The sequence below is a fragment of the Arachis hypogaea genome, chromosome 1 (genome assembly GCF_003086295.3).
Source record: "Arachis hypogaea cultivar Tifrunner chromosome 1, arahy.Tifrunner.gnm2.J5K5, whole genome shotgun sequence".
Taxonomy (NCBI): Eukaryota; Viridiplantae; Streptophyta; class Magnoliopsida; order Fabales; family Fabaceae; genus Arachis; species Arachis hypogaea.
The window spans coordinates 4,080,637-4,105,298 of record NC_092036.1 but is presented as its reverse complement, the minus strand read 5'-3'; the positions used below and the strand labels follow the sequence as shown (position 1 = coordinate 4,105,298).

Here is a 24,662-nt window from a genome sequence, read left to right as displayed (position 1 = left end):
GCTAACTATAGTAGTACGAATTAAAAATTATGTTATTTTCTATTTTGTATTATATATCATGTTACTATAGTGTCAATGCTATAATGGCTTATAGTTATGGTATCTTAAAAAGTATTATATATTAAAATTAAAATAATATTTTTTAATTATTTAAGAATATTTTTTAATTTAAAAAAGAAGTATTATAAAAAAATTGATGACCACCGACCCGGATCGATTGGACAGGTAGGGGTGGCAGCGGGGCGAGTAGGGGCAGGTTTTTGTCCTACCCGACCCCGCCCCGCCGTCCTTGCACTCCACTACTACCCGTCCCACTCCTACCCGCGGGTAGTAGACTGTCCAACCTTAACCCGCCTCCACGGGTACCCGCCCCACTCTTATAAAAATTTAAAATTCATAACTAAATTAAAATACAAACATAAGATTCATACAATGTCAAATAATTTGAAATTAAAAAAAGATTAATGTTTAATCACTACAAATTTAACAGCAAAATAAAAAAATTGCATCAAAAGAGTCTTCAATCATTATTCTTATTCTTCCACCATTTAACAAACCTATATTGAAAACACAGCATAAAAACTAGTTAAGTTAAGCATTATGATCAGTAAACACAAAGTTTTATCAAATAACTTGGCACCATTTTTGAAAAAAAGTGAAATAATTTTTCAGAAATAACAGCAATACCATTGAGAAGAAAGCAACACCAAATTAAAATTCCAAAACAAAGATAAACAAAAATAGAAGCAGCTAACACTTATTTTAGAATTGAACAATTTACATAAGTATAGTTTCCATGGTCAACAAATAAAATAACTCTAATGATGATGCAATTAAAAATTACTATATAACTATGCAGAAATAGTTACTCTAACTCTTACTTTGTAAAATAATAAATAAAAAAACCAATCTTAGTAATGCCTCATGCTAAGAAATAAGAATATATAAAAATTGAGTCCTATTAACCAATCTCATCCCTCTTTACCTGTTAACCACAACTAATCAAGTGTTATCCCAGCAAAAATTTCTCAATTATATCAAAAGATCAAGTGCAAACTCTACAAGCCTGGTTCCAAGTTCTAAGTTTCTAGTCAATCTTTTTAAAAGTAAAGCCAAAAACAAATTAGCACCAATGCATCATATATCACATTGTAGTCTCTTCTCTAAATACTTAAACCAGCTTGACAAGAACTAACTTTTAAAAAAAATTTAAGTTTATTCAATGTTAATTCTAATAAAATTCATTGTATAAAATAAGAGTAACAAATTTACAGTCAACGGGTTAATAATTTAATAAGCAAATTTGATACAACAATGCTAAATGTAAGCTGTAACATCAGCAAGTGAATCACTCATTACCTAAATAAGTTTCATGTGTATACATAGCAAGCATGATGACTTGATGGTGTTAGATTGAAATCAATTATAACTAATCAAGCACAAATCACAAGATTGACTGACTCTGAATCAGCTCCAAAAGAATACATGGCATTATGGATAATCAGCCTTCAATTTTATAACTACCACAAGTATCTTGATTGCTAGAAAATATTAATCAGGAAAGCCATAAACAATGCTTAAACAGAAAAGTCATATGATATATATTTAACATAAAAAATGAGAAGTAATAGATAATTTCAGTTTCCAAACATACTTTGAATTAAAAAAATACACATAAATTAGGCCGATTCTTATTAGCTAGTAAGTAAGAAAACTTACAGTTATTACTCAAACAAATTGCAAAACTCATGTTTTAAAGAAGTACATAAATCAACTCAGATTAGCAAATGTTAATTTCTTTAAAAAGGAGAGGACCTTGGCAGGGCCAACAAGTTCCTGAGGACTGAGGACATCATTCTTTATATCGTCATTTAGAGATTTTTCAAGATCAATAATTATTGTACTCAAATAAGTCCTTCGTCAACAATTTACATAATATTAATGAAAAGGCAAGTTTAACTTTTCTAACATAAAAAAAAATTAACTATAAAATCTACTCACAAAAAACAAATCTGGAGAAGGCAAGAAGCAAAGAGCAAGCCAGTAAGCTGTAAGTAGTGAATAAAGGAGGAGTGCTTGCTGCTTACCAGTGAGACGATGACAGAGGAAGGAAGGACCGGAGACTGCAAATCGAAGAGACGAACGGCGAGGAGAGTGACGGCAACGAGAGAAGTGCGAGCGAAGTGAGTACGGTGAGGGAGAGCGGCGAGGTGAGCGACTGCGTGACGACGGCGGTGAGCGACTGAGCAAAGCAAGCAACAGCGGCGGTGAGCCACGGAGGCGGTGAGCAAGGTTGCTGCTGTGTGGGTTTCTGGGATCTGGGTAAGTGAGTGCTGTGTGTGTTTCTGAGATTTGGGTATGTGGGCAGGGGTATGAAGGTATGAGGGAAGCAACCCTAATTGCTAAGAGAGATATATATATGAGGGAGTATATGTACACTCCGGGACGGATAGGGGGGGTTTACCATGAACCCGACCCCGCCCCGCCTCGATCAACATCTCGCCCCGTTCAGGACCCGTCCCACTTTGGGTTGGGTAGGGGCGGGTCGAATACCTACGGATTCGGGTATTCCTGCTACCCCTATAGACAGGTCGATTGTGTCTATCGATCGGATTGATTGCTCCGGCATACTTGGTCGATTGGACATGCTGATTGGACCAGTCAGCTATTTCGACCCAGTAAGTCGGACATAATTGACGAGATTAGCCTGAAATTGAGACAAATGTAATTGTTTATGTCGGTTTAAATGGTCGTTTAGACCATGCTAATTGACTAACTGTGATTATTGATGGTAATAAAAAAGTGTGATAAAAAAATAGTTGAAAATAAAATATAAAATTAATTTATTATATCAATTTTTAAATCAATCCGTTTATGTTTTACATTATTCTAAACACAATAATTCCTTTCAAATCAAATTAAATCAATTTCCTAAAATTTTTGTTCTAAACTTAATTACCCTTACAGAAACATTGAAGTAAAATGTTATTCAGCATGACACACATGCACAAATTCTATTTAGGTTTATTGATTGAATTTATATTGGAATTTCTTTCTTTTCCGTTTTCGTGGTTTATATATATTACAGGCTGGATCTGCTGCTGACTCTCCATTTATAATTGTCGTCCATTAAAAAGGAAGATATTTGGTAGAGGTTTTTCTTTTTTATTTATATTTGGAGTTAGCTAGTGTGTAATATGTGACCCCCTAATTGGTGTATGTGATCTATCCACTTAACTTGATAGGAAAAAGATTAATCTTTCTATGAATTTTTGAAGTCAATGATGACTTTCAATTCGATCGATGACATGTGTGTTCTCTAGGTATGGTAAGAACAATGAGTAGGCAAAACTGGTCTATTAGTCTAGCTAAAAGATTTAATATCTTGTCTGCTGGCTTATGAAATGCTAAAAATCTTGATTGAAATTGATTGATTTTGAGGGTCAAACTCTCAGTTCATGAAACTTCCCTCTTGGAAGAACAATGAAGCCTAAGGAGAAAATTGACGTACATTTATTAATTAAAATTTATGAGATGATTTTATTTTTTTATTAAATTATTATTTAATAAATCTTAACTATAAACTTTATATGAAAATAGTTGTATATGAACCTTTATCTAAAGGTAAATTATTAATGTTCAAGATTAAAGATGTGAGAGCATAGTTCCTGGTAAAATGTTTAAAATGTTTTGGTCCCTCGTAAGTCGTATCCTTGACTCAAATATTTAGGATTATTCTTATTCTACCACTATTAATTATTAATTACTGAATTAAATTTAAGAGTAACTGGTCCTCTCGTTACAAATAGCAAAGTCTATAAATAAAGGATCAAAATTTTCTAAAATAAAAAATTAATAAAATAATAAAATAAAAAATTACTTATTGTTAAATTAAGATAATAAAATATATGTTTTATGATAATTATAAATTTAATAATTAATTTTTTATTTTATTATTTTATTAATTTTTTATTTTAAAAAATCTAAATTCATAAATAAAAATAATTTAACCATTAAAGACACAATCCTATAATGAGATTGTTTTTTAGTAGGGGTGAACACGAGTAACGAGTATCCGATTACCCGTCTGAATTCGAACCGAACTAATTAAATTGGTTTTGAAATCAATGTATAATCGGGTCTAATTCGAACCAAACCGATAAATTTTATTAGTGATTGGTTCGGGTATTGGTTTTAGGGGTGCAAAACCCGAACCAACCCGTAAATCCGATCATATATTAATTAAATAAAAAAATAAAATATATATGTTTGAATTTTATTAATTAAATAAAATATGACTTTTAGTGAATTTTCTATTGCACTTTTGTATTTCTATTAGACAAAGATTATTCACTATTAATATGTTTGAATTTTAATGAGTTTAGTTTTTAATATATTTGGTGTTTAACATGTTTGAATTATTTCTATTGATATTAAATATTTATTATATTTGTTGAATTTTTAAGATAAAATTTTGTTTTTTTTTAATGAATTTTAAAGTCCAATTATCCGAATTAAACCAATTCATTCTTAATCAATTTGATTTGGTTCGAGTACATACACACACAGAAAAACACAAATTCAAAACAAGTCAAACCAATTATAATTTAATCGATTCAATTCTAATTTCACTTTAAACTCAAACCAAACCGACTCGTGCTCACCTCTATTTTTGAGTCGCTGGGAGAATATTTCACCCTCAATTATTCATTCAAATAAGCAGGAGAATATGCTGCATAAACAGACCTAATATCTGTTTTCCCCTGCTTTATGGAAAAGATAATTGGGATACAATAAATAGGAGCGATGATAAGATAAAGTTCAAGTTTCATTCTAACTATATTCGTGTTAAACCTCTCAATTCGAATTTTATGAATTTAAATCTTATACAGTAAAAAAGTTGATAAAATAATAAAATAAATTAATTATTATAAATTTTATAATTTTTATAAAATATATATTTTATTATTTTAATTAAAAAATAATTAACTCTTTATTTATTATTTTATTAATTTTTTTTACTTTAATTAAAAAATCTTAGTTCAAATTCTATTATATTTTAAAATTTTCAACTCAACACTATTTGATTCAATTTATAAAAACTAAATTCATCTTTACTCAAACACAATATTTAATTCTTTTATTTTCGGTGCTAGACACGATAGATTTTTTTTATTAGAAAAGATCTAAAATATATAGTCATATTCCTCCGAGTTCCGAGAATTTATTAGACTTCTATTTCACTACGTAATGTGTTGAAATATGACACCTTGAGACTTTTGAATTTAGACTTTTTGTGTGTAGCTGTTCAAAATTTTATATATATATATTTTTTTCTCTTTTAATTACCTTTTTCTTTCTTTCTTTCTTTCTTTTTTTTATCTTCTTTTGCATTAGTATTGTTGAGGAGGCTAGCTAATATAAATATTCATTTTAATTTTAAAAAAATTTCAAACCAAATATTTTAGTTTTTAATTAAATTAAAATTAATTATTCAATTAATTTTAATAATTAATTTTGTCAATCACTTAAGTTTTTTGTTCCATCAATTTTAACAGAAGACAAATAATCTTTAATAACTCTAACAGAAGACAAAATAATTCGATTCCCTCTATTTAAAAACGGCACTATTTTTCTCTAATTTCTATCATATCTTGCATAACACTAACAGTTTAACATTACAACTTCAAGTTACATAATACACACTTTATAACTTCTATGTTTATAAGAAAAAAAATCTTCAATTTGTTCTCAACCAATTCATATTCAGGAAACTAATGACTATGTCTCTCAAGTATTTGTCGTCTTCGATGAATCCCATGAATCTAGACATTAAGTCCGATTTGTTAAGACTCGTCATCGTCGTCGCCATCTCCCTCCTCATCTTCCCTATCATCCCATGATCATGTTGTGTACCACTCCAATCGCTTTCTAGCTTCACCTTTTTCTTTGAATCAATATTCCGTAATCGCTTCAGTTTTTATATGAGCATCGACAATGACATTGCTCGTTGTACTGATAGCTTGATTGTGAGGACGAAACTATCTGCTAGCTTGGACTTCGAGAGAGAAGGAATAAAGCACTCAAGGTCTATTCCAAATGAAAATTTGCATATAATGTTGAAGGAGATTTTTTTCTAAGATGTCTTTATGTCCAACAATCTATATTGCTTGTCGGAAAGTGGAGAAATATGTATCCTTAGGGTAGTTGTGAAACTTGGTCTTGAGGATGTGGTGGATATTGTCAGGATTAGAAGTGATGCTGTTATCGAGGACGTGGAGGTGGATATTTTTGGTGGGTAAAATGTGGAGGAAGTGGGTGTACTAGTCATAGAAATTTGAGATGTGTGTGGTTCATAACATGTTGAGGTAGGTGCGACACGCGTGACAGTTACACCATGGCTTGATCTTGGAACTAAAGAGGAGGGAAAAAAAAGATAAAGAAGAAGACTGTAAAGGTTAGGGTTATGCATGATACGATAAAAATTAGAGGAGAAATGTGTCGTTTCTAAATAAAAGAGGCAGAAATTATTTTATTTCCCGTTAAAATTGTCAGGAATTATTTTGTCTCCCACTAAAATTGACGGAGCAAAACAACCAAATGATTGACAGAATTGATTATTAAGAATTAATTAATTAATTAATTTTAGTTAATGACTAAAGTGTTTGGTTCAAAATTTTTTAAAAACCAAAATCAGTAAATACTATATATATATTACTTTAATTATTCTTTTCGCGTAGCTTTAATTTTTTATATATTCCTTTAATTTGTTGGCTTTCATAATCTCCTTTCTCGAAATATGTTTTGGGTCCCTTCAGCAGAAGAAGACATTCAATCTCTTATGTCATGCATGATGCATGGCTATATATATATATATATATATATATATATCAATACTAGGGGCCAGCAATATTTGTGATTGGTAGCCATTAACTAATCATTAATAATAATTTGATGGTATAAGATTGACGTGAGATTTCATCCAATAGCTCATATTTCTCTGCTGGTTATATGCTGGTCAAAATGTAATAAAATTACTGGCCCCTAGACTTTTCCTATATGTATATATATATATATTCTTTGGCGCTAGTCACTTACTCACTCTTATCATCTTTTTATTTTCGTTTTTAAGGTTTATTTATTCTTGTGTTCTTGTAATTATTTTTTGAGTAGCTTTAACCTTTTTTTTTTATATATCCTCCTTAATAATTTGTTGGATTTTAATCATTTTATGATATCCTTTGTTTAAAAAAAATATATATCTTAAAAGTCAACCTTACACAAAACCAACATTATATTACAACTAACGCTAATATAACAAAAAAATATCTAAATTAAAAAAATATTCGAAACTCAATTAAAAAACATTCAAAATATAAATTCAATAAAAATTCATTATTAGTAGATTTAATATTATATTATACTTATTTAATAATTTATTATAATATTAAATAAAATTAATTGCGATATAGTATTAGTTCCTTAGTATTATTCTTGTCTGAATATGTTTTGCATACCTTAAGCACAAGAAGACATTCAATCTATTATATTATGTTTTTTTTTGTTTCCTTTCTCTACTACGGATAGTGTCTTTGGACTTGGGAGTTTTATGGATATAGATGAACTTAGAGCTTATTTGAGAGTTACTAAGAGTTTGTTTTGGTGAATTTTTATGAAAAAATTAAGTAATTTTTTTAAAAAATTTTATAAAAATAAAATTAATTTTATATTTAAATATTTCGTATAAAATTTTTTTTATTTATATTTATTATATTAAAAATATTTTTTCAGATAAAAAAACTTTTAAAAAATATAAATTATAACTTTTAAAAAAATATTTTTTTATTTTTTTGTATTTTTATTTTTACTATTAAAATTTTTTTAAACACATTAAAAAATTTCTAATAACTTAATAATTTCCAAACGAAAATTAAATAATTGAAAAATATCTTATTTTAATAATTTTTAGTATATTTAATAAATTTTTAGTAATAAAAATAAAAATATTAAAAAAATTAAAAAATATTGTTTTAAAAAATTATAATTTATATATTTTTTTAAATATTTGTTTACATAAAAAAATATTTTAACATAATAAATAAATAAAAAATTATTTTTATATTATTGTACTCAAATATAATTAATAAATAAAAAATATTTTACATAAAATATTTAAATATTAAATTATTTTTATTTTTTCAAATAATATATAAAAAAATAGTTAATTTTTTTTTTAAATTCACCCAAACAAATTTTTAATATTTTTTAAAATTTCTTTTATCTTTTTTATAACGATAAATTATCCCATTGTTTATCCCTCAACCAAATATAACTTTAAATATAGTAAAACATATACTGTCATCATCACACGCATATATGAAAATCGGATATAAGACTTGCTTGAATGAAATTAAAAATAAAAAAATATTAAATATTAAATGTTTAAATTTTGTAGATAATTAAATTTAATCAAGTTATTAAAATTTAAAAATCTCTTGTATACTATCCTATTTTTTTTTCCTCTTCCTCCTTTTCTTCTTTTTTCATTAACATCGTCATTGTTATAGTTACTGCCGCTACGACTGTCATTATTAGTTATTACTGCAGTCGTCGTCATTACTACAGCTGTTGCCGTCGCCGTTGTCATCGCAGCCGCCTTCTCCTTTTTCTTTTTCTTGTTATTGTTGATGATGATATTATTGTTGATGTTGTTATTATTATTTAGTTTATTCTTTTTTTTCTCTTTCTCACTTCTTTTATTATCATTATCCTCATCGTCTTCATCATCTTCTTCTATTATAAATGTTTAAAAGACTAAAACATAAAAATATATGCACAATGAATACAATTTTGGTGTACAGCATACACATTTTAATATAGAATACAATTTTTTTTTAAGAATTATATGTCCAAAATATTGATACCGAACCAATGAAATATGCACAATACATAAATTTTAGTGTACAACATAAAAATTTTGGTGCATAATACATCAATTTTGATGTGCAACACATAAATTTTTAGAGAACTACATATTCAAAACATTGACTCACCCAACTAAAAAATATATTTACAGTAAAATTTGTATGTTATGTATAAAAATTTGTGTGCTATATACAAAAATTTGTATATTATATCTAAGAGTATTAAAAAAATAAGTTTAACTAATTTTTTTAGTATAAATGATTAAAACTCTTGTGTGTGTACTCATAAATGTATAATTTCAGTTTGATTAATGCATGACCATATTAAAATGAAAGATTTTATGAGAAGGAGGATAATAAACAAAAAATTTTTGTATCAAAGTATAAAAATAAATAAAAATAAAAAAATTAAGAAAGAAACGAAAAAATTTGTGTACTATATCAATAAATTTGTGTTATGCACAAATTATTTTTGTGCTATTTTTTGAAAATTGTGTGCTCTCTAACAAAGTGCGAAAAATTACACGCTGTAAATATGCGTTAGTAGAGTGCGTGTGCATGCGTGTTTTTTAGAGTATTTTTTAGAGTATCTTTTATTGGTAATAGACCAATTTAGTTGACTTAATTACTAAAAAGACTTATATGTAGTATTATTAAAAATAAAAAATTGAATAATTTATCTTTTTCAATTTTTTTTAAAAAGCTAAAAATAATTTAGTAGTTAGATATTTTATACAAAAATATTTTTATAACTATTAATTATATTTAGATACAGTAATATAAAAATAATTTTTTTATTATTAAAACATTTTTTTTAAAGTGATAATTATAACTTTTTAAAGAGATCTTTTTAATTTTTAGTATTTTTATTTTTACTTAAAAAAAATTGTTGAACACATTAAAATTTTAAAAAATATATTTTTTAATATTTTTTTATCACTTAACGACATTCAAATACGGATATACACCGATATACAAATATAATTGGGTCCAATCTTTGGATTAGATTGTAGAAAATATTAAAAAATGTGAATTTTTTGAAAAAAATGCAAAAAAATATCGCTCGTTTAATCAGTAGACTAACTTATTTAAGTTGTTATTTTTTTGGATTAATTTAATTCAAACTATTTAACCTAAAGTTTAAACAGATCTAAATTTAAAGATAAAAAATCTATAACTAAATTAGTTTAATAATCAACGAGTTATAATTCAAAAGCATAATCTCTCGTATTCACTTAAAAATTACGAATTCGAATTTCCCACCTACCTTAAAAAAAAACTACCCTAACGAATTTAGCCTACCTTGACGGCTGATATCGTAATCAATGATGTGGACAAAAAATATGTTTCTATAAGATTATTATTGATTAAAATAATAAGAATATCCTCTTACCAAATATCAAATCGTTACATTATTATATAGTAGACTAAACAACACAGTTTAGACCTCAGCACCAAAAAGAAGAAAGATGGGCAAGAATGAAGAGTCTCATCCATTGTTCGAAACAAGGAGAGCCAAAGGAATATTCATTCATAGAATATTCTCCTTCTCCATGTTTTTGGGAATTTTGTTCATCTGGGTTTACAGAGTGAGTTACATGCCAAGAAAAAGTAGTGAAGATGGGAAATGGGTTTGGTTTGGAATGTTTTTATGTGAGCTATGGTTTGGTCTTTATTGGCTCATGAGGCTTTCACTCAGATGGAACCCTGTTTTCCGACAACCCTTCCCCCACACACTCTCCCAAAGGTAATGCCACATATTAATTACCACAAATATATTGCTTTAAACTCTTCAATAAATATTTAGACTAATATATTAAATAAATAATATTTTTTAAAGTTTAATAAATGTACACATAGATAAGTATGTATCTAATATATTTAGAAGCACTTGATTTGTAGTTTTAGCAAGCTTTCCATATTTCATTTTTTGGTTAAAAAGGTTCGGCGAAATTAGGTCTATGGTGAGTGGGAGCGTCCTTCATCAGTTAATTAATCCCTTTGGTTAATGAACCTGTGATCATGTTCGTGATAGATATTCATTCATGTTTTTCTTAAATTAATCGTCTGTTTAACCTTTTTATTCATTGAAATTCAATATATGTTAGATAAAACTGCCTCCAAACACTATTAAACTCTTCTGTATTAGTGACGGATTTTTATGAATTTGTGACAGATATTGATGTTGTTGAAGAAATTAGTGACGAATAATATCCGCTACTAATATTTTACCTTTTGAGTTCTTGATAATGTTAATATTCAAAAATACTATTTGCACATTAAAATTAGTTATTAAAATTAATCGACATATATTTATATATAAACACATGTATAATTTAATTTATTTTTATGGTATATTTTTATATTTTTATATATATTTTATATTGATAACTGATTTTAGTGGTATTTAAATTTTTATCATATCAAATTTGTTTTTTTAATTATATTTGCGACAAAATATTATTGATTTAATTTGAATTAACTCTGACCAGGTATGATGATGATAAGTTGCCAGGAGTGGACATATTTGTGTGTACCGCAGATCCAGAAATAGAACCACCAATAATGGTGATTAATACAGTTCTGTCTGTTATGGCTTATGACTATCCAACTCATAAGCTTAGTGTCTATCTCTCAGATGATGGAGGTTCAGATATTACTTTCTATGCTCTCTTAGAGGCATCTAATTTTGCTAAGCATTGGTTGCCATTTTGCAAGAAGTTCAATGTTGAACCAAGGTCACCGGCAGCATATTTCAAGAGTGTTTCCTCAACTACTTACTCAAATGATTCTATAAATGCCAAAGAGTTGGTCACGATCAAGGTAACATTATTATTTATAGGGTTAAGTACGATTTTGGTTCTTAGGATATAGGTCGAATTTTTTTTTATCTCTAATCATTTTTTTCCTACAAAATCATCTCTAAGATTTAACTTAATTTTAAAATTATAATTTTTACTTAAATTTTAATTTTTATTATCAAATTATCCATAATTAAATAAATTATAAAAAAATAGAACCATAACGGATAAAGAGGAAGGAGAAAGGAGGAAAGGAAATGAGAGGGAAGGGAAGAAGAGGGGAAAGAAAGGAAAAGGAAAAGGGGGAGTGGCGCGGGCGAGGCTCAGAGCTGCATCGTCATTGTTGGAAATCAGAACCAGAGGGAGAGAGAGCTCGCGAAAGAGAGAGGAGACCCATGCCTTGCCGTCGCCATCGAAGAGCTCGCGAAAAGTGAGAGAAAACGCACGGCCAGGGAGAGGAAGAGGGGTGCCTCGTCGCCGTCGCGCTTTGTTGTTGCCGCTTCGCGTCCTCGCCGTTGGTCCTCCCTAAAGTTCCGATTCTATTTTTGATTTGTTCTGCTTCTGATTTTGATTTGTTCTGGTTTTACTTCTAATTTATTCTACTTCTCCTGATTCTGATTTTATTATTTTTGTGCTTTTGATTCTGATTCTGTTTCTTTGATTTCATTGTTGTTGTGCTTTTGATTTCATTGTAAATTTATTAATAAATTTAAAATGTAAATTTATTGATTCTTTAGTATTGATTTCTACTTCTTGTTGATGCTATGAACTACAAATTTTCTTTATTTTTGCTTGTTAATTTGTTAATTTTATTGTTCTTTGAAATGCAAATTTTATTGTTCATTTCTACTTTATTTCTGCTTATTGATTTAAAACTTTCATTGTTGTTCGCGGTTTCTTTATTTGCGGTTTCTGTTTTGAAATATCCATTGTTAAAGAGTAATTCCAATGGAGGTGACCATTGTACTAATTGTTAGAGAGTTGAGGTTAAGGTTAGAATTTGTTGTTCGTCTTTGTTTTCTTTATGATTATTTGAAAAAGAGAGAAAGAAAGAAAGGAGGGGGGAGAGGAGAAGCTGAGAAACAGAGCAGGTGATAGGGTAAGGTGAGGGTATAATTGTTCAAAGGACGATTTTAAAATCAAGTTCGACCTTAGGGATGATTTTGTATGTAAAAAAAGGTTAATGACAAAAAAAAATTTTCGGCCTATATTTTAATGACCAAAATCGTACTTAACCCCTTATTTATACCATAAACAATACTACATTATTACTAAATATTATTATTTTTATTCAGTATTTAATCAATAATAATTTGCACACATATTTATAAAAAATTTGGTCACAAAAAAACATATAATCTATACCTATATTTATCGAATTTATATACATAAATCAATATAATTTATATCCATATTTTTTAGAATTTACATATATAAATTAATAAATTTTATTTGTTAAAAATAATTTAATATTTATACTAATTAAATAATAATTAAAAAAAAATAAAAATTACTGATCCCAACAGTTTTTTTATACCCTTTTGTTTGTTGTGTTTGTCCGTACTAAAAATAATTATTATACCAATTTGTGAAGAAGCAGAGCAACGCAACGCAAGAACAGTTTTGTAATGCAGCAATTTTTCTATATTTGAATAGCATTACAATTAAACGAACAAATATATTAACATTTAGCCCCCTCAAACGTTATGCTTAATTAATATGTCAAGATCTTACTTTGGTGGTCTGTTAGTACTTCATAGAATCATAGAGCAAGAAAAATAACCTGAGTTAACTTGTGGTAACATTAATGGTGTGGGGACTAATTGTTTCTCTTGACAACTTGATTTCACAGGTCCACAATTAAAAGCAATAAGCTGAATTTCACCACTTTCACCTCTACTTCCATTGTAAAATAAATAAAAGAAAAATATACTATCATTATTCGAGGATTATTGCACTTCTAATTAAATAAACAAATTTTACTTTCTATTTTATTATATTTTATATAATGGTTGATATTTTAAAAAATAGCCTGCTAATCAAGTTAACCCTTTTTTTAAACAAAATTCAAATAGATTACATATACTTTTTTTATCAAAATGAATTAAAATTTTTAATCTGCTATTTTATCAGCCATAAATAAATAAATAAAATTATACATATATTTATATATACCAAAATCAGTTATTAGTATAAAATATATTAAAATATAAATTATACATTAAAAATAAATAAAATTATATATTTATATATAAATACATGATAACTAATTTTAATGTATACATAATATTTTGTTATTATATTTTAAATTAGTTTTAGGAGCCAACATAACACCTCCAACATTGCAACTAACATTTAATAGAAGAAAAAGAACATCTAAAATTAAAAAAAAAATCCGAAACATAATTAAAAAAAAAACATCTGTAATTCAAACTCAAGAAAAATTTATTTTTAATAAAATTAAAATTCATACTAAAATTATTTGACAACTTACTCTAATATTGACTGAAATTAACTGTTATAGTATTAGTTCTATACTACTACTACTCTTTTATTTATTATTTCTAATAGTATAATTTTTTTTCTAAAGGGTGCTGCATTTCTTACCTTACTTGGATTGCATTTTGAAGTCTTAAAATGATTATAGAAAGGTCGTTGTCCATGCATATAACATTATTGAATATTTAATAAATAGAACAAATGAATAAATATTTTTACGTATTATGATTATTATTTATTTTTACGTGTAGAAATTGTATGAAGATATGGAAAGTAGAATAGAAAATGCAAGCAAGGTGGGTGAAGTAGCTGAGGAAATCCGCTCCAAACACAAGGGATTTTCTCAGTGGAATTCATTCTCTTCTCGAAGGGATCATGATGCAATTATTCAAGTATGCCTCTTCTTCTTCTAACGTTTTCTTTATGCTTTTGCAGCATCTATCTATGTAATATATCTTTCTCAATAAATAAACAAAATACACATTCAATAAATGTAGAGAGAATAAAAATACATTAAAAATTGAAAATAATTTGATATATCCTAAAAATTAATTTCACAACCTTATATTAGACTAACAGAATATTATAGATAATAGAAAGACAGTTTCGATTTCTGAATATAAGTTTAAGCTAAGGTATATCACACTATTTTGTAATAATTTTATATATATTCTTTTTTTTTTCTGTCAAATGAGTTTAATTTTAAATTTTGATATACTAAAATCACTCTATTTGAAATTTTAAGATGTTAATAAAAATATTACCCACTTTTATTAACGATAAAAATATCTTCAAAATATTTTTACACACGATAAAAATATTCAATATTAAATACATATTTTTAAAAAGTTTTTTAGAGACTAAATTTTAATTTAATTTTTTACGAACATAATTAAAAAATAAAATATTTTTATTCTTAACATTTAGTGATTTTATGATAAATAAATTTTTTGCGATTTTTTACCAATCACCAAGAATACTTTTAAAAGAAATTATAAAGATCGAATTTTTATTTAGTTTTTTCATGTACTTTCTAAATAATTATCTAAATATTCTTAAAAAATTTTGGATCAAATGCGTAAGTGATTTGCTAAATACAAAATTCATTTGTTACTTATAAAAAAATTATTTTTAATTACTTTTATAACATTTTATAATATTTTGAGGATATTTTTATGGTTACTAGAAGTGAATATTATTTTATCAGCATTTCAACAAATCGAAATGTGATTTTGGTAGTTCACCGTTTTATTATAATACTATTTTTGCCATAATTAGAAATATGGATTGTTACATTAAATCAGTCTTCCAGTGTGATCTAATAATCACTCATATGAAGTCATGCAGTCTCCCGTATGAATTTGTAAACAGTTTTAATGTAAATATAATATATGATAAAATTTAATGGTGTTGTTAATATATAGAATAAGGATTGTTCGTTGTTGTATTGTTACTACGAAACTACGGTTTAGTTTATATATAAATACTTATTAAATCAATCAATATATAAACTTATATTTATTATGTGTGTGTTTAACTTTACACATTAATCTCTCTGTAGATTTTACTTCATGGGAAAGACTCGAGCGCAAAAGATATAGATGGAATCGTTTTGCCAACATTGGTATATTTATCTCGCGAGAAGAGGCCCCATGTTGCACATAACTTCAAAGCTGGAGCCATGAATTCACTGGTACATACTATCAAGATTTCAGCTTCATTCTATCAACTAATATATATATGCACTAAGTAAATCTAAATAATCTAATATTAGGTTTAATTAGATTTAATTACTTTGTCGGTTCCTATAATTTTACTGAATTTTTAATTAGATCTTTATAGTTTTTTCTTTTTGATTAAGTGCTTATATAAATTTTGTAATTAAGTCTCTGTTATCACAAAAATACTAAAATTAACAGAATATTTCGTTAAACAAAACGAATATACTTAACATTTAACTGAATATTCTGTATAATTTAATAGAATATTCTATTAATTTTAATATTTTTGTTATAGCAGAGACTTAATTACAAAATCTAATATAGTATTAGGATTTAATTGAAAAAAAAAGTATAGAAACCTAATTAAAAATTTAATAAAATTATAAAGACCGATAGAATAATTAAATCTAAAAATTATTAGTATTTTTTTTTGTTTTTAGAGAGAGATTAAGCTATTTTAAAAGTGAAAACATAGTAAAATAATTAAGAATATAAAAGTTTAATTACTTTTAAATTAAAATAGTGATATTTGAACATTATAAAAATTATAAATTTAATGGTAATTCATCATTTTACAATTTTTCTCATTTAGAGGATTTTTTTTCCGTTTGTATTGAATCTGATAGTGAATAATTTTGTGATGATCATATAGTAGTACTTGTGAAATTTGAATTATTACTATTACCTTGATGCATTAGCAATGTTGGAGAAAATGATGGTTATTAACCTTAATTGCTAAATGTAGATAAGGGTGTCATCAATTATTAGCAATGGGAAAATTATTCTTAATGTAGATTGCGACATGTACGCAAACAATGCACAATCTCTAAAGGAAGCACTTTGCTTTCTCATTGATGAAGAAAAAGGCCATGAAATCGCTTTTGTACAAACGCCACAGGGCTTTGAGAATCTTACAAAAAATGATATCTATGGCGGTGCTCTTAGAGTTATTTATGAGGTAAATATTTAATTATTAGTTGATGTTCATAAAATCTAATTAAAGTTAAAAAAAATATAAATTTAAATTACTTTATGTTAGATATTCCCTACTTCCACTTGTCTTTTTGGCAAATTTTTTTCTACTAATTATCTTATATTTGAGAGTTTTAAGTTAGTAATTGTTCTTTCAAATTCCAATTTATATTATTTATTTTGTTAAAAAGTGCTTTCAATATTCATACCAAAAAATCATTCATCAGTAGCTACATTCAAATGTTGATTATAAATGTGAACCTAATTTTGTTTATTATAATATCTTTTTCTATTCACGTGCTTGTCCACATTTCTTTTCCTTTTTTATAATTAAACTAAATTCAGAATCGTAATCAAATTTAGATTTCATTTATAATCAGACATGTATGGCATAGCTTATTTTGTGATATTCACATGGCACTATACTCACTCTTATTTTCTTACAAAATTAATATAATTGGAGGGTAAAATATATTTTTTATTTTTAATATTTGTAATTTTTAAATAAATATTTTTAATATTTATTTTTTTAATTTTTTAAATATTTTTTATTCGTTTAATTTTATCTTTAATATTTTTAATTCATGTTAGAATTATTTTTGGATAATTTTAATTTTATTTCTAATATTTTAGATGAAATTAACATCTAGAAATAATTTTAATATAAATAAAAATTTATTAAAAATAAAATTAAACATTAAAAATATTTTTTTAAAAATCACATATATATTTGAGGAAAGAACACACTTTACCTATAATTAACACATTATAGATTTTTTGAGTGCTTTGTGGTGGGGTTTGAAACCGTGTAGTGGGAATTCCCTGGCATGGATGGATTTGGTGGACCTATGTATATTGGATCTGGTTGCTTTCATAAGAGGGATACACTCTGTGGAAAAAAGTTTAATGATCAAGAAAGCTTGAAGCATTGGAATGGTGAAGATATAAACAATGACCAATCAATGACAAAAACAAGCTTGCATCTATTGGAACAAAAGTCAAAGGCTCTTTTAAGTTGCACTTATGAGAATAACACACTATGGGGAAAAGAGGTTTTCTTCTTTCTCATCTTTTAATTTCAATTTTGATAGTAATTTTTTTTCTATCTAGTACTCTAAAAATTAGGGAGAATATTGAATACTTAATTAAAATATTAAGGATGCAAACAAACATGTTGATCTGTTTATGAATCATTTAGATAATTTCAACTATAAAAGTATTACATCATAAAATTGTTTTAAAATGTTAGGGATAAGAATACAAGCAAAAGAAAATTATAGGAAAAATTGCAATCACCCTTAAACATTACTATAGAAGACAATAGTTTAACCTAAATTTGGTTATTTAAAACGGACATGGACACAGGACACAACACGATATAGAACATGTCGACACATAAATTTTAAAATCTTATATGATATGAGGATACGTATACATATAAAATATAAAGTATTTTTTAGATAAATTATAATGATATTTTGATATTTTATTAATATTGAAATATAAATTAAAATTTTTAATTATTTTTAATGTCTTATTTTAATTATATCAAGTATTTAAAATATTTTTTTATTTTAATAAATAATAATATATACTATATCTAAATTTATTTTAAGAATATATGTTAAGAAAAAGACTGGACACGTTGACACGTGATGGTATTTAGGTGTGTTCAGGCGTATCCGAAAAAAAATTTATTTTTTATCAAGACACGATTGGACACAACAAACACACATGTCGGACGAATATCAATGAATGTCGTGTTCAAAATATGTCCGACACACAGACATAATAACTTAACAAAATATCTGTACTTCATAAAAATCAGACCTTTTTCAAAAAGCACATGTGAGTAAATGATTGTAATACTAGTAATAGTAATAATAAAAATAAGAGTAAATTACATTAACATCATCGGTAACTAAATGATATTACACATGTTATATTTTGATTTTTCATATCTATAAAAATAAATATTTTTTTTATTCCGGACTATTTATTGAAAGATCAAAATGTCTCTTCATAATTTAAAAATCTCTAATCATTTTTCAACTTTTTAAATAATAATGGTCTAAATAGTTTCGATAAATGGTGACCTTCTGATGTATTAGGCTGCTTAGACCAATAATAAGAGTCATTTAAACCAATAATTTAAATAACTGTAAACCCATTAAGAATTTTCTAATTTTCAAAATTACTTTGTCTTTCGAAAAAATAATAAGATACTGAAAAAGACATTTACTTTATCTATAATAATCAAACTTATATTTATGAAAGAAGATAATTCCATATTTTTTTATAAACTATAGATATACCAAGTTTCACATAATCAAAATGGCAAAACACATAAGTGTATTCTCTATAAATATAAGGATATGAGGTCACATATAGAGTAAATGATTAAATTAGCCTTTTAAAAAATTATTTATTTTATAAATTAGTCTCTAAATTTTTTTTAAATAAATTTATCTTTTAAAGATTTTAAATTAATTATTTTAATTTTTTTGTCACTTTCTTTGTTAATGATGTCAAACTTTATTGATGTGATACGTTAAAGGACATCACAATACACATACCTAGTAGTTATAATTGACAGCTAATATGATAAATTTATGAAATTAGATAAAACGAATTTCAAATTGAGGAATTTTAATACCTCATATTCTCTTCTCAATTAAGTTTTAATTTGATCTAATTTCATAAGTTTATTGTGCTAATAGTCAATTACGACTTCTAGGTGTGTATTGAGTATCACTTAACGTGCCACATTAATAAATTTTGGCGCCGTCAATGAAAGAAATGACAGAAGGACTAACGCCACTAGTTTAAAATCTTTGAAAGATGAATTTGATTAAAAAAATTTTTTGAGAACTAATTTGAAAAATGAATGATCTTTGAGGAACGAATTTGACTATTTACTGTGGATAATATTGCTTAATATAGTTGTATAGTACTAAAAAGAATTTATGTTATGATGATATATGATTGGATAGATGGGACTACTATATGGTTGTGCAGTGGAGGATGTTATAACTGGTTTAGCTATACAATGTCGAGGGTGGAAATCAGTGTACTATAATCCAAAAAGGAAAGCTTTCTTAGGAGTATCTCCAACCACATTGCCAGAAGCATTAGTTCAACATAAGAGATGGTCTGAAGGAGGATTCCAAATTCTGCTCTCTAAGTATAGTGCTGCATGGTGTGCTTATGGATTAATCAGCCCAGGACTTCAAATCACATATTGTTTTTACAATCTTTGGGTCCTTAATTGCTTGCCAACTCTTTATTACTCAATTTTCCCTTCACTTTGTCTCCTCAAAGGGATTTCCTTGTTTCCACAGGTACCAATCATCATCATCATCATCATGTTTTAATATATAAATATGATCACAGGTATATGCTTTACCTAATGTTATATGCTTTACCAAACATATTCACTCTTTTACCTAATGTTATATGCTTTACCAAACACATCCTTGAGACTATCTTCTTTATTTATTTTTAAATAACATCCAAAATTAATCTCTAAGAAATTTTTAGTCAAACATCCTAGTTTTTAACAAATTTGAACCACTATATCAATTCTCAAAGTTTCATTTTGTTAGAAAATTTAGTCTTCATATTAGATTGTTTGCTTATATGAAAAAAATGATACGAAAATTTTAAAAATAGTTAAAGTCTGATATGTCCTTAGTAAATAATAAAAGAGATTGATTTATCTAATTTTTTGTCCGAATTTATACACAGATTGATCTGTCTAATAAAATTTTGTTGAGAATTAATTTGTTGGACTAAAAATTCTATGCAAATTGATCTAGGATATTACAATATATTCTTTTTTGTTCAAATTTCAAGCAAAGATGTACTTTCTAACTAAATGTGTTTTGTTTTCATGGATCATCAGATGTCAAGTCCATGGTTCATACCATATGCATATGTCACACTTGGTGAAAATACTCAATGCTTGTTGGAATTTTTGTGGTCAGAAGGCACAATAAAAGGTTATTGGAATGACCTAAGGATGTGGCTTTACAAGAGAACAAGCTCATACTTATTTGCCTTGATTGATACCATCTTCAAGTCTCTAGGGTTTTCAAGTTTAGCCTTTGTGATCTCAGCTAAGGTAGCTGAAGAAAATGTTTCTCAAAGATATAAGAAGGAGATAATGGAGTTTGGAAACTCTTCCCCAATGCTCACTCTTCTTGCAACACTAGCATTGTTCAATTTGTTTTGTCTTGTTGGTGCCTTATTCAAAGGTGGTCTTGGAATGTTGATGGTGTTGCCATTGCAAGTTCTACTAAGTGTGGTGTTGGTTCTCATCAATTTGCCTTTGTATGAAGGCCTCTTTCTAAGGAAGGACAAGGGAAGATTTCCAACCTCTGTTGTGTTTAAATCAATGGCAGTTGCTCTAAGTGCTTGTGTTCTATCAAATGTGAATGTCTTCACTACAATTTAGAAGACTGTTATGTTTTTTACTAAATAAATATTTTGTTGTTCTGTTTTTGAGACATTGACTAGAGAGATATGGAAATAGGAAAAAATTGAATTACGATTTCTTTGTCATTTGAATGTCATATGAAAAAAAAAAATCAGATATACTAGACTTTGGTTCTAGTGCTATTTATTTATTCAAGTGTTGAACAAATTACTCCCATTTAAATCCCTTTTGCAAGTTTAGTTTCATGAGTTTCAGTGTATGTATGTCACTTTTGTTTTTTTTTATTTTTTTTGTTCTTTTTTTTCTTTGGAACATATTATTAGGCTATTGGCAAACTCGGAGAATAGGTAATTTAAAAGGAGAAAGTTGAGAAACGGTACATAAACAAAAGAAAAAATCACTTTTATAGATTTATAATACAATCCAAAAGAAAAAATCACTTTTACATATATATTATAATCCATGAACACTGATATAGATATGTGTTAGAAATATAACTATGAATGTTGTCTTCTCCTATCAGTTTAACCTTTTGAAATAAGTGATTTCATAACATAATATCAAAGCTCTATATCAGTTTAAATTTTTGGGATGAGTGATTTCATAATAATATGAGATACGATATGATACGGAATACATAAACACTCATATATATAAAATATAAAATAGTTTTCACAAAAATTATAATGATATTTTAATAAATATAATATTAATTATCTCTAAACTCATTTTAAAAATACATGTTAAGAATAAAGTTGAACACACCGACACGTAATGGTATTTAGATGCATCTAAATATGTTTAGAGAAGAATTTTTTATCTTTTATTAAGATACGATTAGATACAGCAGACACGCATATCAAACAAATATCGATAAATATCGTGTTCAACATGTGTCCGACATACAAATACAACAACTCGACAAAATATCTGTGCTTCGTAGGTAATGTACCAATATCAATAAGGCATTAAATTGGTATAATAATAATTATAGCAACATAAGCATTGTGTTGATCAAATGAAACTCAGAATTCTAACAATTATTCTCTACATATAAGTCATTTACGCATACAAGTCCATATAAGTCATTTACATTCATGCGCTCTGCACGTTCTTCTTCGTTATTTTTCTCTTTTGTTATCGTCGTTACCAACACCACCATCTCCTTCTCATCCTCCTCCACCTCCTCCTCTTTTTTTTTGTTGTTGGACTTTTTTCTCCTTCTTCCTTTTCCTCATTCTCCTCCATCATCTTCATCATCATGATCATCATCGTTATAGCATCGTCGTCTTCTTCTTATACGTATCGTCATTATTGTTATTGTTATCGTTATTGTAGAAATTTTGCCATATTGATGATGTCGCCTGATCTAAAATTTTTATCATAGAATTTTCTCAATTTGTGTAGTTGCAGCAAATTTCGGGGTAAAATTAAGATATTTAGGTGTATTGTTTAAGAATTTTTGGTGGATTTGTATTGATAAATTCTGTATAATTCGAAGCTCTTCCTCTTCCTCCTCCTCATCTTCTTCTTCTTCTTCTTCTTCTTTTTTTTTTTTATCATCATCACCATATTCTTTCTTTTTTTTCTTATTCGTCTTTCCTTTCTTGTTTTACTCTTTCATAACATGAATAAAAATAAAAAAATCAAACAAAGAAGAAGAAGAATCACATAATGCTGTAAAATTACTTGAAAGATGATGAACTTACATTCACTTAATTAAAATAAAGAAAGAAAGAAATAAGGAAAAAAAAAGAAAAAATGCAGCATTAGAGAAAATATTTTTGTGTAGTTGCAGCAAATTTTGGGGTAAAACTAAAACATTTAAGTGTATTGTAAGAATTTTTGGTGGAGTTATACTGAAAAATTCTGTATAATTCAAAACTCTTCTTCTTCCTCCTCCTCCTTATCTTCTGCTGTTGCTTCTTCGTTTTTTTTTTATCATCATCACCATCTTCTTTTTCTTCTTTTTTCTTCTTCATCTTTCATTTCTTATTTTATCTTCCTAAGTTTATTCAAACAAAAATAAAAACAAAAAAAAATCAAACAAAGAAGAAGAAGAAACACATAATGCTGCAAAATTACTTGGAAGAGGATAAACCTACATTTATTCAATTAAAAAAAGAAAGAAAGAAGGAAAAAAAGAAGAAAAAAATGCAGCATTAGAGAAAATATTTTTGTGTAGTTGCAGCAAATTTTGGGGATAAAACTAAGACATTTAGGTATATTGTTTAATAATTTTCGGTGAATTTGTACTGATAAATTCTGCATAATTCAAAACTATTATTCTTTCTCCTCCTCCTCATTTTCTCCTTCTTCTTCTTCTTTTTTTTTTATCATCATCATCACTATCTTCTTCTTCTTCTTCTTTTATTCATCTTTCCTTGTTTGTTTTACCTTCTCATGTTTCTTCTTGTAAACTCTTTCTTAACAAGAATAAAAACAAAAAAATCAAACAAAGAAGAAGAAGAAACACATAATGCTGCAAAATTACTTGAAAGAGGATGAACTTGCATTCATTCAACTAAAAGAAAGAAAGAAATAAGAAAAAAAAAACGAAGAAAAAAATGCAGCATTAGATAAAATATTTTTGTATAGTTGCAGCAAATTTTGGGGTAAAACTAAGACATTTAGGTATACTGTTTAAGAATTTTCGGTGGATTTCTACTGATGAATTCTGCATAATTCAAAATTCTTCGTCTTTCTTCTTCTCATTTTCTGCTGCTTCTTATTCATCTTTTCCTTCTTGTTTTACCTTTAAAAAAATACATAATATTGCAAAATCAATAGAAAGAGGAGGAGGAAAAAGTGCATTAATAAAAAGAATGACGAAGAGGATGAAATACGCGAAGAAGAAGAATGAACGCAAAGAAAAAGGAGGAAGAACGCAAAGAAGAAGGAGAAGAAAGAGGAGGAGAAAGAACGCGAGATACAAACGTTGAAGGAGGAATGTCGTGATTTTACGCGCGCATTATGAAAGTGGATTTTGTTAGGTTAGGGTTAACTTATATAAACTTATATGCCAAAAAGACTTGTATGTATACTTATTTGTACGCTTTTTGGCATTGTTTTTAGTATGTTTTTAGTATGATCTAGTTAGTTTTTAGTATATTTTTATTAGTTTTTAGTTAAAATTCACTTTTCTGGACTTCACTATGAGTTTGTGTGTTTTTCTGTGATTTCAGGTATTTTCTGGCTGAAATTGAGGGACCTGAGCAAAAATCTGATTTAGAGACTAAAAAGGACTGCAGATGCTGTTGGATTCTGACCTCCCTGCACTCGAAGTGGATTTTCTGGAGCTACAGAA

At 26.9% G+C, this 24,662-nt stretch overlaps 1 protein-coding gene and 1 long non-coding RNA gene across 2 annotated transcripts; one reads left to right on the top strand and one right to left on the bottom strand.

The window, feature by feature from the left end:
• Positions 1-377: 377 nt before the first annotated feature.
• On the bottom strand, positions 378-2,661 carry LOC140184472 (uncharacterized). The gene is made up of 2 exons (XR_011881363.1): positions 2,088-2,661; positions 378-557 (listed from the first exon to the last, which is right to left on the bottom strand). It is a non-coding gene; the product is annotated as an uncharacterized lncRNA (long non-coding RNA).
• A 7,645-nt stretch (positions 2,662-10,306) lies between these two features.
• LOC112791168 (cellulose synthase-like protein E1) lies at positions 10,307-21,480 on the top strand. The gene is made up of 8 exons (XM_025833897.3): positions 10,307-10,671; positions 11,417-11,747; positions 14,476-14,616; positions 15,786-15,917; positions 16,691-16,903; positions 17,730-17,969; positions 19,911-20,258; positions 20,822-21,480. The coding sequence occupies exons 1-8, from the start codon at positions 10,394-10,396 to the stop codon at positions 21,371-21,373; spliced, it is 2,235 nt and encodes a 744-aa protein (XP_025689682.1). The 5' UTR covers positions 10,307-10,393; the 3' UTR covers positions 21,374-21,480.
• The last annotated feature ends 3,182 nt before the right edge of the window (positions 21,481-24,662 follow it).

What these genes read in the sequence shown, in the direction of transcription:
- LOC112791168 (XM_025833897.3), top strand. Translation starts at nt 10,394, where the DNA reads ATGGGCAAGAATGAAGAGTCTCATCCATTGTTCGAAACAAGGAGAGCC. An exon ending in CTGGAGCCATGAATTCACTG is followed by an intron (nt 15,918 to 16,690) that starts GTACATACTATC and finishes TGCTAAATGTAG; the next exon opens with ATAAGGGTGTCATCAATTAT. An exon ending in GGATTTCCTTGTTTCCACAG is followed by an intron (nt 20,259 to 20,821) that starts GTACCAATCATC and finishes ATGGATCATCAG; the next exon opens with ATGTCAAGTCCATGGTTCAT.